A 15,277-nucleotide genomic window follows, 5' to 3' on the forward strand; every position below is an offset into this window, starting at 1 on the left:
TGCGTCCAACAGCATCTTTGAAAAAATACGGTCCAATGATTCCACCAGCGTACAAACCACACCAAACAGTGCCATTTTTCGGGATGCATGGGCAGTTCTTGAACGGCTTCTGGTTGCTCTTCACCCCAAATGCGGCAATTTTGCTTATTTACGTAGCCATTCAACCAGAAATGAGCCTCATCGCTGAACAAAAACACGCGCGCGCGACATTTCGAACCGAACACTGATTTTGGTAATAAAATTCAATGATTTGCAAGCGTTGCTCGTTAGTAAGTCTATTCATGATGAAATGTCAAAGCATACTGAGCATCTTTCTCTTTGACACCATGTCTGAAATCCCACGTGATCTGTCAAATACTAATGCATGAAAATCCTAACCTCAAAATAATCACCCGTTATATATAATATAATTTTATTAATCTCGTTTGTTTGTTGTATACTCTTTTCTTATTTGTTTCTTAACTAATGACATCCACAGCTCTTCACAATCATATTTTTATATTTCTTTAAATTAACATTCTCTTCGTTCAAATGATATAGGACGGGTAGAGCACCTAAACGTGTGGGTGCACAGCAAGGTTTCGGCACCTTCTTCGGCTCCAACAAGTGCACCAAAGTCTGGACAATGGCATGATTGGTGGCATTCATGTGAGCATTGAGTGGGAAATTGCATTCACCGCTGCAGTAGAAGGCGCCATAACCCTCTGGCGCAATGATCCAATCCTGTAAAACCATTAATTAATAAACTTGCTAAAATAAATTGAGTTAAAAATATACTTACATTCCAACCCAAGTCCTTGAAATCGATGTAGAGCGTCTGTATTTGGCAGCTGCGCATATTTTCCACGGTACCATCAAGGAAAGGATTGATCATTTCGGACTTCTTACGACGACGCACATGTGGTGTGTTTCGCTTCTTGCGGCTGTGGTGATTGGTGGACTTAATCAACTGTAAAAAAACCATAAAATAATAGCATTTAATTTAGTACTTTATAAAATGCATAAGTGCATCACACCGACCTCTGGACCGCGAAAAAAACCAATCATGAAAGGCTGATACTCATCATCGCCCTTCGGATGCACCAAACCAATATCGTCCAGTTTCACCTCACGTTCCGGCTTATTCACCGCATGCGCTCCAATATAAAGACCCTTATTGCTCTTATGATCATGCAACCATATATCCAGACCTTGTGTAACATTCAATTCCAACCAACCCTGATAGTCGGAGGTCGTATTTACCGAGGAGAGCACTTCTAATTCGCGTTGTCCCTCCATATTAATAATTGAATAGACGGTGATGGTGAACTCTCTGCCGCTGGTCAACCATTTGCCTTGCGCGGGGTTCTGATATATACGCAACTCGGCCATCATTAAGTAATTATCGTTTGGCACATCGGACACGTCAAACCAAAGACGTCGACCATGCTCGTGACGCACTTCGTCGACATGGTGGTCTATATAATGCATAAAATGGAATGTAAAGAACACAAAAAGCGTGAGTTGAAATTTCAAAAAAATATCTTTATAGTATATAGACAGATAGTCATAAAACTATATGAACAGACAACACAGAGGAATAACATCAAGTACGAGGGTAGTTCATTAAGTCACTTATTATATAAAATTCCACTTTAGACTCTTAACAAACGAGGTACTGTCGATTCTTAGCCAGACAAACAAATTTTATCTGGTTAAAGTCTCTAGGCAGATCTTCTCATCTTTATTTTAGAGGGTAAAATAAGTTCTCCACCTAATATATAACGCCGGTGATTCTATAAAGTATATATATAAATGACGAGCTGAGTCGATTTAGCCATGTCGGTCTGTCGCGAACGAGTCTCTCAGTTTTTGAGATATCGATCTGAAATTTTGCACAAGTCCTCTTCTCTGTTGAACGCTCATCCGTCAAAACCAACGATATCAAACCACTATATTTCCTGATGAGGAACACTTTTTAAACTTTTTTATGTAATGACTTCGAATATTATATTATTTCTTCGTCTAAATCATATACGACCTTTAATTTGAAATAAAAGAGCTGTCTTTCTTCTTCTTCTTTACTGGCGCAGACAACGCTTACGCGGCTATAGCCGATTCCTCTTCCTCTGCTTCTACCGGCGGGTACTGTATCGAAAAATGGAAAGGGGGATGTCTCATGCGAGGCTGTTATGTCTTTTTCATTGAGGGGGTTTTTTACGCGGCGGGTTCCAAACTCAGCAATACTTTGGGGATAGATGATTCGTCTTCTCACTTTAAATCCTCTTCAACTGGATGTTTTTTGGCTACCCAGAGGATACTTGGTCTAAGACCGGAAGTTATGAGCAGCTTGAAACATATGTAAAAGAATCGTTTCTAGCCACTCTTAAGTAAATGGGGCTCTTAGAACTTTCCTCACTTGAGAGGGACAGAGCTGTCATCCACACTCTGAAAATTTGGAAGGATACAAACTAATTTCGACAAAAACCATGTCGATATAGAAATGTTGATGTATTAAATAACTTCCACATATAACATATTACCTCTGGGTTGTGATATAAGACTAATTCAAAACTTGAAAGCGATTCTCAGATGTCAGAATGGTCATCACTGAAAATTTCTGTGTCGGGCTAAATTAGTCCACATATAATAGTAAAGAGCCAATTTTCGTGCTTAAAAAAAATTAAATTTAAAACATCACGGACTTATCTAGCGACTCTCGTATCTTGCTGTCGACAGGTAGCCAGTGTGCGGTCTCCATAAATGCGAGCACTTATTGGCCACTCAGACATAAATACTATGTAAAAAGGAATGTCCCAACGCATACATACAAGCATAAAGTGTTTCAGGCAACCGTATGTGGCCACCAACATCTATAACCGGTAAATTGCAAATTATAATGGAGAAGCAGAAAAAATGCTCGTATTTGCTTAACTCAATTCTCATTCACACATTCACAGATCGTTCCTGGAATTTGTGTGAAGAAATAAGCAGATAAGTGAGGATAAAAAGCAGCAACTTCGATTGTCTTTTTTGGATAAGGAAAACACAATCAAAATTATTTTACCTGCTGCAGTGAATAGTCCCAAGTATTTGTGGGGCAGATTAAGAGACAACAAGAAGCAAAAGTAGAATACTAGTTGTTGTGAAAGACACAACGCATAAAAAGCGTTACATAACGGTTATATTATGGACAAAACCTCTAAATATTGCACATCTTAACACTTTCAATTCACTTTTACTTACTTTTATTGAGAAACGTCATTATAATATCACTCTGATCGATTGCTTGCTTGTCCAAATCTGTTATGAAATTCTCTTGTTCTTCGAGATCACGCTTAGCACGAGATGGCGCTTCCCTATTCTCCTCTTCGGTTAAACGATGATAAACATCGAGCAGAAATTGTGGCGCCGATTTTCTGAAATTTCGAAAATATTTCAATTTTTAGTTTAAGATATGATAAATTGTATCTATGGGGCTAATAACTCTCTAATAGCAGCTAAAGTCAGTTAAAATGGGGATTATATATTATATATGGTGAATATTTTTAAACATATTATGTTAAACAATGCCTAAAAGGTGTTAATCTTATAAGAAAACCTTCTACAGATTTACTTATACAGTTGGTTCTTAGAAAACATACGGGTACGGACATGCTTGTACATATGTTTTTGATAGGTACTCGTATTATATGTATGCCCTTATGATATAAAGATTCTAAACTATCAAACTTGGATCCTTTAGTAATTATGCTTCGAGAAGGATATCCTTCAAAGCATTGTATAAAAACAATAACATTTCACAGACCATTCGAGTTAAGCACCTATTACCTGAGATGGAGTTGTTTATAAAACAAAAACTGCCGCTAAGCCGCTATGTCTCAACTTGGTGTCCCCGTAAAGCCAATACGGCTGTGTAAGCTGACGTTGAGCAACACCAAAAGTTCCGTTAGGATAGGGAAGGACCTCTCCGAGCCATTTGATACCAAACGAGGTTTCAGGCAAAGAGACTCCCTTTCGTGCGACTTCTTTAATCCATTGCTGGAGAAAACAATTCAAGCTGCAAACTTAACAGGGAAGGTAGAATATTCTATAAGAGTGTGCAGCCGTTAGCGTACGCAGATGATATTGATATCATTGGCCTCAACAACCGCGCCTTACTTTTGATTTCTTCATATTGGATAAGAAAGCGAAGCTTATGCGTCTGGTAGTGAACGAGAGCAGGACGAAATATCTCTTTTCATCAAAGAAACAGTCGTTGCACTCGCATATTGTCTCCCACGTTACTGCTGAAAGTCATGACTACATACGGAGTCGTAGATATTTTCGTCTATCTTGGAACCAGCATTAACACCAACAATAACGTCAGCCTCGAAATCCAACGCAGAATATCTCCACCAACGCAGAATATCAGCACCAACAAATGCTACTTTGGACTGAGTAGGCAACTGAGATATAAAGCCCTCTCTCGACGAATAAAGAGCAAACTCTACAAGTCTCTCATAATTCCCGTCCTGCGATATAATGCGGAGGCATGGACAAAGATTTCATCTGATGAGTCGGCCTTAGGAGTGTTCGAAAGAAAGGTTTTGCGGAAGATTTATGGTTCTTTATGCATGGACAAAGGCGAGTACTGCGGTCGATGGAACGATAAGCTGTACGAGATATACAGCGGCCGCACTGGCTATGTTGTCCAGATAGAAAAAAACAATCCAGCTTTGAAGGTTTGGGATTAACTACCCTCCGGTGGAAGCAGAGGAAGAGGAAGACCTCTACTCCGTTGGAGAGATCAAGTGAAGAATGATCACGCTAGACATGGTATCCCGAATTGGCGCCAAATAGCGAAAAGTAGAAACGACTAGAACGCTGTTGTTAACTCGGGTATAATCGCGTAACCGTAATTCTACGCCAGAAAAGAAGAAGAAGTCTGTATATCTGGTTATTTGTGAAGAAGGAAGGAAGGAAAAAAAAACGAGGCCAAAATTTAAGATCAATATTTCAAAAATTAAAGCACTACAATTTTTGAGATATTCATCTTAAATTTTGGGCACGTTCTTTTCTTCCCTTGAACTACACACTTGTCTTACAAACTGAACTATCAAAATCGAGATAAAAAATCTTTGTAAAATATCTGTCTTTATATTATAAAAGACCTTTTTCATATTATGTAGTCTTAATTCGACTTGAAGGTTGCTTATGTTAGGAAACGTGGCTAGAAAGAACCAGAAAAAAGTTTTGCGTTAGATGCAAAACTGATCCAATTATTAAAGTTGTCCACAAACCTTTTTATGTACACACATATGTACTTACTTACTTTATATAAAATCAGTGGGAATTCTTTGCGATCAAAAACTTCAAGAATTAGATCACTTACATTGTTTTCCCATTTTGTCACATGTGTATTTATGTATTTATAAATATATGAGAAATAAAAATGTTTTTATTTTTGGCTTTGTGGGTTACTTGAAGCTTGGAAATATTTCACACTTATTCAACACAATTTCGCAAGTGTAATTTGAAATCAAATACCCGCGGAATCAAATACGCGAGTACAATGAATTCCACTTTGGGAAAAGCAACGTGAAATATTTACTTCGTAGACGAAATGGAGCCCAAATAGAGATATGTAAAAGCTTGCAATTTGTTGCTAAAAATGGGGTACCGGTCAGCTCAGGTGCAGAACCTCAAAAATCTAGCTTTCTAACGTTGGCTGCTACCATTTTCTATATTTTGTAAGACAAGTTTATTATCTTCCCCCCTGAGTTGTTTTCTATTTTTTGGACATCTACAACACGCACCACTAGTAGAAATTAATTACGAGGTGGACAAGGCCTTGAAATATACCTTAAATATTAACGAATAGGGAGCGCTGTTCGAAAATAGAGTTCTGTACCATATAGAATTTAGCAACGTAATTTATTCACCAAAATTACGCCAATATGACAAGTCTTGACCAGAAATATATCCGGCTTTGTTTTCGTTACATATGTATATAGTTATCTATTCAACGTAGGTTGAAGTCGAGATTGTTGATTTTGAGGTATTTATCAGCTGTTTGTCTACGAAATTTTGTATTTCAAATAAAATAGTCGCTATGGAGCCGTTAAAAATGTTGCAGAAGTCTTTTAGTGAGTCGAATTTTTCACGAACAGAATTATATAGTTACACATAGCAATCAGTGAAGGTGCGACTCGTTCATCCATCGAATGTTAACATCGAAAAAGTTAAAACGGCTTTGCTCGAAAATCGTCGTTGGAATCAAAGATATATCAGAGGAGCTCAACATCACTTTTTGATCGACTATACACATTTTTGATCATATTTTCCGTATGAAGTTTGTCAAAAAACTGTAGTTTAACTAATGAAGGGAGGACCAGTAACAATTACTCTCGTGGTCGGAGCTCTCAGGAAGGCGCGGTGCTCGCAAGTATTTTTGTATTTTTCCCTCAACAATTCACTTCAATTGTTTTCTTTATGAACTACTTTTTTTAATTGTAGTGTAAATTGAATAAGTTCGCTTAAAATTGATCATTTAGAAGACTGGAGAGAATACTAATAGAGCTTCAATTTGCTTCTTTGTACGTCCAAACTAGTTTATAAATTGAACATTATGCATTTCGGGCATTCAAACGGTGATATTCACCGTTTCCAACGATTTTACGTTTTACGTTTTCTGTTTTGAGTTTTTCAGTTCTTAACTCAATTATTACATATGTGTGTATGCATGTGTGTGCTTATGTGTTTACACATTAATATACGTAACAGACTTGCTGACTACATTGCCGGCTTGCCATACCTTAAATATGCAAATATTTAAATATTTTCATATTCACTTATTTGTTCATATCTATTTATTTTACACTTCGCTCCGCAAGTCATTCGCATTTCATACCCGGCACAAAACTAGTTACTAGTCGTAATATTACGAACACAACAATGTGGGTATTCACGAGATGCAGTAATTCACTTGTAACAGTTATAAAACAACTAATTTAACAGTATGCGAATAAAAGGGATTTGACAAATTATTAGAAGTTAAGGGGTTTCATAGGTTTCCTCGGTTAAAGAACAAGCTTTTTCAAAAAATGTTTCGCATAAAAAATGAAATATTTTCTTGTTACAAACATACACTAATAACAAAGAAATTCTGAAATTTTTGGAAAAAAAATTTTAACTCGACCATTGCCAACGCCATTTCCGGTGACCCCTCGGAAAAAAGATGCACTCGCGTTGGCAGGATAACCCCTTAAAAGATTCTTTAAATGATAAAATGCGCATTTTAGTTAAAACCTTAACTTAGAACTTGGATAAAAAGAAAAAAACTTAAAATTGAACTTTTAGCAAATATTTTTACAAAAAAATTTAAATATTTGTAATCGAAAAAATGTTTCGTCTAAGTCTTTAAGAATTTTATTTCAAAGAACTGTGCTCTATTTCATGAAGATCGGTTGAGCAGTTTTCGAGAAATCTTGTCGACCGACTTCAAAACACAGTTTCGAGAAAAACGCGTTTGAAGACGGCGCACTTAGCGTGGCTAGCCTCGAGCGCATAAGTTCTCAAGACTGTATCTCCGAAACTATTACTCAAATCAACCTGAAAGTTTAGAACAATATTTTTGAGGTGTTGTAGAATTTAAAACCTTAATAAAAAAAATCGATTTTTGAAACCCGTTAACTCCATAAAGAAACGAAATCTGACAAAATTTTGGATTTTTAGATAGCTTGTAGGTTTTCAAGTACTTGCAAATCACAGCAATTTCATTTTTAATTAATATCTTGAACAAACTAACTACATAATTTGTAGGAATCATTCTAGAATAGGGTAAGAAAATTCATAAAGAAAACAATTGAAGTGAATTGTTGAGGGAAAAATACAGAAATACTGGTCCTCCCTTCATTAGTTAGACTACAGTTTTTTGACAAACTTCATACGGAAAATATGATCAAAAATGTGTATAGTCGATCCATAAGTGATGTTAAGCTCAGCTGCTATATCTTTGATTCCATCGATGATTTTCGAGCAAAGCCGTTTTAACTTTTTCGATGTTAACATTCGATGGATGAACGAGTCGCACCTTCACTGATTGCTATGTGTAACTATATAATTCTGTTCGTGAAAAATTCGACTCACTAAAAGACTTCTGCAACACTTTTAACGGTTCCATAGCGACTATTTTATTTGAAACACAAAATTTCGTAGACAAACGGATGATAAACACACACTAATGGACATTATAGAGATCAAATGGACCAGCCCAAGTTAATTTTTCTAGATCGTACAGGGTTTATCCAGAAAGTAATAGGAAAGATTTTCTTCCTTCGAAGCGTGCGCCCACTGACTGGATTCGGTAGAACGCCTCCCTAGCTAACGAAGAGAGGACTGGATAGTAAGGACAAACATTTTCGAGCGACGTGTTTCTGTGAGTGGTGCATGCCGAAAATGCAGCGTTCGTTAGAGCAGAGGTACGCGATTAAACTCTGTGTGAAACTCGGTAAATCTGCGACAAAGACGTTTGATGTCAGGCTTACGCAGATGTTACTTTAGCAAAAAGTGGTGTGTTTCGGTGGCACCAGGATTTTTGGAGGGGCGAGAAGAGGTCGCTTATGAAGACCGGAAGAATGATCAAATCCAAAGTAAAAACGATGCTCATTTCTTTTTTTTGACATCAAAGATGAATTTGTTCCTCCTGGACAAACCATCAACGCCAAGTTTTACGTGGAAGTCCTCAAGAGACTCAAACGAAGGGTCAATTGGGTCCGAAAAGACAGCACAGCCTATTGGAAATTGCACCACGACAACGCCCCAGCTCACACCGCCTTTCTTGTGAATAACTACCTAACCAAGGCCGGCATGCCAACGCTTCCGTAGCTGCCCTACAGCCTATGGCCCAGGACTTTTTTGTTTCTTAGCCTGAAAAGGCCAATGAAAGGCAAATATTTTGAGAAGACAGAGGGGATTTTCAAAAAATGCCTTCCGTGACACCTTCAAAGGTTGGAAATCGCGCTGACAGCGCTTCATCGACGCAGAAGGAGCCTGTTTTGAAAGTTTTTAAAGAATTGTAACGATATTGTAAATTTGTTTCAATCAACTCAGCCCTATTCATTTCCGGACAAATCCTGTATGCCAGCTGGTCAATGGCTCAAAGCGCAGCGAAAACATAGGCGGAAATAAAGTTTTAGCTAATATTGGTATTCATAAATGAATTCATGGAAACTGTTGAATGGATTCGTGAGATATATACATACTCACAACTTCACTAAAAGTATATCAGTATTGCTTAATTCTGTAACTTACCTCAGCGACAAATGTCCATGCTTTCGTCTTGGTCGCTCCGCTAAACCCAGAAACTCCAAAATCTCGTAGGACACATTCATTTTATCATCCTCGTCCAAGGCGCGATGCATTATTGTCTGATCGACACCGTTATCTATGTAAATACCCGATTGACTAGCAGCTACCAGCATACGTAGGCCACCACGCCCACTCAGCAATCTGTTGTCTATGTCTAAACTTAGCTGACTTAGCAGGAGCAACACCAATAAGGGTATCAGCAATAATGAGCAGAACAGCCGATGTAGCGCTTCGAATGGATGTAGGCAAATGGCATTGCGGCTGCGGGTGGTGGTGGTCGTGGTGGCACTTCTCAGACGCTGACGCAATGATATATCTGCAGGCATTGTGTTTCGTGCGAAACGGTGGGTGCCGATCTGCGCTTGTGTGTATATAGGTATTTATATATGGCAAAGTATTTCGTTGATCTTTTGCAGATTTCACTTGCTTTTTTGCACCAAAAATGTAAATCAACAGTTTTATGGCATTTGTTTGGAGGATTCGATTTGATTTATTGCAGTCGTGTGCTCAACTTTACGTATATACTATTTAGTATGTACATATATGTACATATGTATGTATGTATGTATGTACTTTCATTTATGTTTATACTCTAATATTTTGTGTTCTCTTTTTAAGTTGTTCATATAAAAAAACTATTACTTGCGCCGTCTACATTTTCTGCAAAAAATTTTATAAATAAGCATTATTATTTTTTTTTTTAATTTTTAATTTATTTTTTTTTATAATTTATCACTACAAAATTAATTATAAAATTTTTAGCGCGCAATTTCCATTGAAGTGTTTCATATTTTTTAATTAAAATAATATTTGAGTTTTGTATAATTTTTGTCTACACTTGAAATATCATTTTTATTGCGAATTTATTGCACATTTGTTATGGTACGAAATAATTACACACTCATTTTCATACATATTATTTTCACTACGAATTCGTCGAAGTTTCGTAGGTGAAATAACAAACATGTATGTATGTATGTATGTGCAAGCTTTAGTTGTTTACAAGCGGCAACACCGAAGGATGGCAACAATTGGGGGAAGCGTAAGTTTGAAAGCAATAAAACGGATTATCGATATTGTGTCGGTTGAAATTTATAGTTAAACGCTGTTTTGCCATGGAAATTTATATCTACATATTTACATTGTTTATATACACAAATATTAATAGATATTTGTACATGCGCGTGCCCGATTGTAGACTCGACGTACCTACTATAAGTATATACATGTATATACACACGCAACAACACTTTACTGCGTAGCGTGCAAATTTCGCGAAAAATTTGGTATTCGGAATATTAAATCATTAAAAGTATACAAATTTAAATATAAGTTCAAATTTTAATTGACTCTAAACTGTCGTTTTCTCCTTGTTTTTAACTGTTGCTGGAAATGTTTGGCAGCACTGTTGTTTTTCTTAGGTGGCGAGTAGGTTGAACAGCTGATTTGTGTTTACATTTGTTACATTTCAGGCATTGTAACTAATTACAGTTTTAAGAAAAGTATTTATTTGTTTGCAGTAAAGAAATAATTTTTAATTTATAATTTAAATTCGTTGGACGTTGCATAAACGTTTGTTTAATGTTGTATGATCAAATGCTTAAGTGGAAGTTATAGTAAGTTTAAATGTAGAAGCAATACTAAGAAATAAGTTTAAATTATTGGCAGTGACAGACCTAGTAAAACGTGTTTTAAACATTTTTACAGTGCGGAAAAACTTGAATATCTCATTTTTAGGAGCATGTTATCCTACATACGTTTATAAAAATATAATTTTATATAATTTTCGTTTTGTTGCTAATATAAAATTGTAAATTGAAAACGGTGTAGTGTTGATTCATAAAATAAGCTGGTGAAGTTTGCCTTTCCCATACTTGTATATGACGTTTGCGTATTAAAGAATAGCGCAAAAAATTTCTTTTGAAGCGCTCATATTAAATTGCAACAAACTCTTATGTGGCACAACCATTCACTGACCGTTTCTTTAAGCAATATAAGCCGACATATGGAATTTTTGCAAGGTAAGTAAAGTGTTTTACAATATTTGAGATTGTTATAAAATAGTTTAATAAATAATCATAACTAAGCCACCAATATCTAAGTGTTATCGCTTAGGTAATTTTTGGTTTTGATATATAACAAACAAAGGGTCTTCAAATTAACTCAAACCTCCTCTAGATCCAGGTGGGTAATTTTATCATCAATACTCCAAAATTTAGATAAAGATGATCGCACGTATATTATGGCGCCAAAAGTTCAATCGACTTAATTAAACTTGCGTTAGAATGATTTAGATTTTTACCGTAAATGCAATTTGCTCATATTTACAATTTACATACACATTATGTAGATGTTTAGGCAAATGTAGAACCTCTTTAATTTCTTCATGATTCTAATATTTACTCATTTACTTGTCAATTAATTAATAATTTTTGTTTTGCTTCATTAATTTTTTTATTATGTGTACATACATATGTATGTACGCTATTGTGATACACGCGGTTAGCGAGTGCCATTAACCATTCCAGAACTACGTACATATGTATCTATGTGAACGAGGGCAATTCGATAAGTCTGTGAGGATATAGAAATTTTTACACAGTAATTATAATTGTGAGGAGTAAACTGAAACTGAACTTAGAATTAGAAGAAATGTTTCAAATCTTACTGCACCTGCAAGTGGTATTTTATGAAAGCTGTTATATGTAATAATACACTGATTCCTTCGACAAAGTGGCAATATAGCCTATTGTTTTCAATCGACAAGGCTCTTCCGTAAACCGAACGAGCTAGCGGAAATTAGCATCATGGATCGAGTTTCCGACTGCGAAACGCTGCCGAAGCGCAACAAAAACTAAACGAATCGTTACTGGAGTTGAAAAGTAGATCACTTATGACACCTTCAAATGAAAATGCTCGTGGTCGAATCGTGGAGAGCCGGCGCAAACGATGGTCAAGACAGGATTAACTTTCAGGAAAGTTTTGCTATGAGTTTGGCGGGATCGGCTGGAAATTAACTACAATAAACCACTCCCCAACGGCGGATTCCTCATTCGTAGCTGTACTGCTAGCAATTGGATCGTCTGAGGGAAGCAAGCTAAGAAGCAGGCAGCTTTAAGCAAAAGGAGAGAAATTGATTGATTGAGGATTGATAGTCATTCATGAGAAGCTTCAAGAGGTTCTTAAGTATTCACCTTAAAGTCCGGACCTGACACTAAATTATTATTACCTGTGCCTATCAATGACGAATGATTCTGCTACCGGAAAATTCGCATCAAGAGAAGAGAATGCGCATTAAGATAATTTCACAAATTTATCCAGCTGCCCTCGTGTGTAAATACATATTAACAAGTAGCAGTATGTAAATTTTTATATCTATAGGCTCAAACAATAAAATATACTTCGCATTACGCGATTTGTAGATTTTGTGTACATACATACATATGTATATTAAGATGCTCAAGAAAATTCGAATCAACTGCAACAACAAAACGGATAATCACAGAATGAAGTGCAGAGCAGTAGTGGATATGTATAGGAAACGCAGCAAAGCAAGATATGCCACCAACAAGTTCGTATAGACATATTAAAGGGCCACCAACGCATTTTACAACAACAACAAAGAAAGAAAAAACGCACTTAGCCTCGGACATTGGGCCGGATCAAGTGAATATAAAGCGACGCTTTTGTGCTGTCTCTTCGGTTACCGCTTTCATGTGATTATAAGTCTGTATGTGGGTATACATATATGTACAAAGGTGTATATGTAAATACATACATACATGAATATAAGTAAAGTTATGAATTTAACTATTTTTAAGCCGAAAATCACATTTTTGCGCATTTCAATTTCCAATTGTGACATTTTCTCAATCTTTTAAAATTATTTTCACAAAAAATTTACTTTTTTCATAACACAACTTGGTTAAACAACAAATTATTCCATTCGCACCTTTTAAAACACAAAAAACCGCAATTTACGCATAACGGCGGTAAGATTTCCAAATCTCCGACGCACTGGCTACACCACAACGCGGTTTCGTGTTGCACTTGTTTCTTAGTATTGTTATTATTATTATTTTTTTATTATTTTTCAATTTTTCTATGTACATCGAGATTTTTCTTATTACTTGCGCATTTGTTGTAAGCAAAAGCAACCGTGTATACTATATCAATTGACGGCGCCACCACAAACCGTAGCATTGAAGTGCATTGCGCGAAGTTCCAGAAATAACTGAGAGTGGTGGCGGACTGATGGTGGTAGACTCAATTCGATACGATCCGATCCGATTTGAAAATGGGCAGTGCGGCAACGCGGCAAGGCAAACGAACCTGTTCTGCTCAGCAACCTAGCGCCATCATCAGCATAGCCGGCGCTCCACTCTACGCTACGCTACTCAACACGCTTTGCAAACTGTGCATATTGTTGTTCCAGTATCTACTAATTGTTGTCGATATGTACCCATATACATACATATCTATATATGTAAGTATATACACTCAGGGTACACACTTATAATGTCCATTTGCGAGCATGAGTACAAGAAGACTGGAAACATATGCACACATATACACACATATGTACATATGTACTTGGAATAACTTGTTTGGCTTGTCGGCGGCATTGTATCTCAAAGATCGTTTTGTTCGGCCGGAGCAAGCGGCAATAAAAGCAAGAGTAAGCGGCCAGTTGTAGATGGCATCTGCTGGAGAGCATCGCTGGCGCTAACTGGAAATGTTTTTGTTGTTTGTTGTTTACATATTTATATTTATCGGTTTATCATATGCGAGTTGATGTGGTGTAGAAGGATATCCGATGGATATACGAGCGAAGAAAAAGTATACGTGCGAACACATACATTTGCATATTTTAAGACTTTGACTGTTTTTTTATCTAAATATCCGAAAATCTTATGAAGGTGTTGTAGAAGGCCCTATATCTGAAAGCCGGCAACCGATTGACTTCGAATTTTGAAATAAATCGACGTGCTCAAGTGGCTGGCACTCGCTACACCTGCGAGAACGAAGAAGAAAGGCGAAAAAAAAAACAAATAGACGTTATCTATGTCTGTGGTGGACGGAGCAGTACGAGATAGGCATTTTATACGATTTATAAGGTTTTTCGGCTCGATCAACATCGAACATAAATCGTTAACGAAAAGATATGCCGGTAACGATTTCGTGCCGAACAAACGGAAAGGCAGCAGCCTGCCAGGGAAGAATACGTATGGCACAAGGTTCAAATATGCGCGACGGTGCCAACAGAAATACATGTATCTTCTTCTTCTTGATTGGGGTAGGCACCGCTTATGCGGGTAAAGTCGGTCTGGCTTGGTCTTACATGTATTTATGTATAAGATGTATGATTACGTAGGCCAAAAACTGGAAATGTGGAAGAGTACCAATAGCTTGGACTTCGGGAAGTACTGTCTGATAACTTAATTTTGCGGAGACCAGAGAAGACTTTATTCAAGAAACTACAAAGTTATTATAAGCAACAAATTTAACGAAATCTATCATCGGTTAAGACGTCCTCATTTCTCATTATTTGGTCCCATTTTCTTTAATCCTTTTACGTTTAAACTTCGTAATCTCCAACAACAAGGATATCTGTTGCTTTGCCCATCGCCATTTGTCCAGAAAAAAGAGGAGAATCAAAGATGACTTCTTCTTGGATGACTTCAATTGGAGATTCCCAGTGTAGTCAGGTCCTTCTCCACATGGTCTTTCTAACGGAGTGGAGGTGTTTCTCTTCCTCTCCTTCTCCCGGCGGGTACTGCGTCGAATACTCTCAGAGCTGGAGTGTTTTCATTCATTCGGTCGATATGACCTAGCCAACGTAGTCGTTGTCTGTTAATTCGCAGAAATATGTCAATATCGTCGTCCCGTATTCTCGTACAGCTCATACGTTTCATCGAATGCGGTAGTCAGCCGTTGACCAATGCGT

At 36.9% G+C, this 15,277-nt stretch overlaps 1 protein-coding gene across 5 annotated transcripts in view; it reads right to left on the reverse strand.

The window, feature by feature from the left end:
- Positions 1-395: 395 nt before the first annotated feature.
- The window catches only part of LOC105224222 (protein 60A), a 16,876-nt gene continuing 1,994 nt past the window's right edge, over positions 396-15,277 (reverse strand). For 2 of the 5 annotated variants that reach the window (XM_011202237.4, XM_049456257.1), the window contains exons 2-6: positions 9,274-9,990; positions 3,226-3,398; positions 1,021-1,457; positions 782-949; positions 396-723 (exon numbers count right to left, since the gene is read on the reverse strand). In XM_011202237.4, the coding sequence (XP_011200539.3) occupies positions 463-723; positions 782-949; positions 1,021-1,457; positions 3,226-3,398; positions 9,274-9,656 (1,422 nt within the window). In that variant the 5' untranslated portion in view covers positions 9,657-9,990 and the 3' untranslated portion in view covers positions 396-462. Of the gene's footprint in view, positions 724-781; positions 950-1,020; positions 1,458-3,225; positions 3,399-9,273; positions 9,991-13,282; positions 13,620-15,277 lie in introns of those variants that run through there. The other 3 variants (XM_049456259.1, XM_049456260.1, XM_049456258.1) reach the window with 3 other exon arrangements.

The sequence above is a fragment of the Bactrocera dorsalis genome, chromosome 4 (genome assembly GCF_023373825.1).
Source record: "Bactrocera dorsalis isolate Fly_Bdor chromosome 4, ASM2337382v1, whole genome shotgun sequence".
Lineage (NCBI taxonomy): Eukaryota > Metazoa > Arthropoda > Insecta > Diptera > Tephritidae > Bactrocera > Bactrocera dorsalis.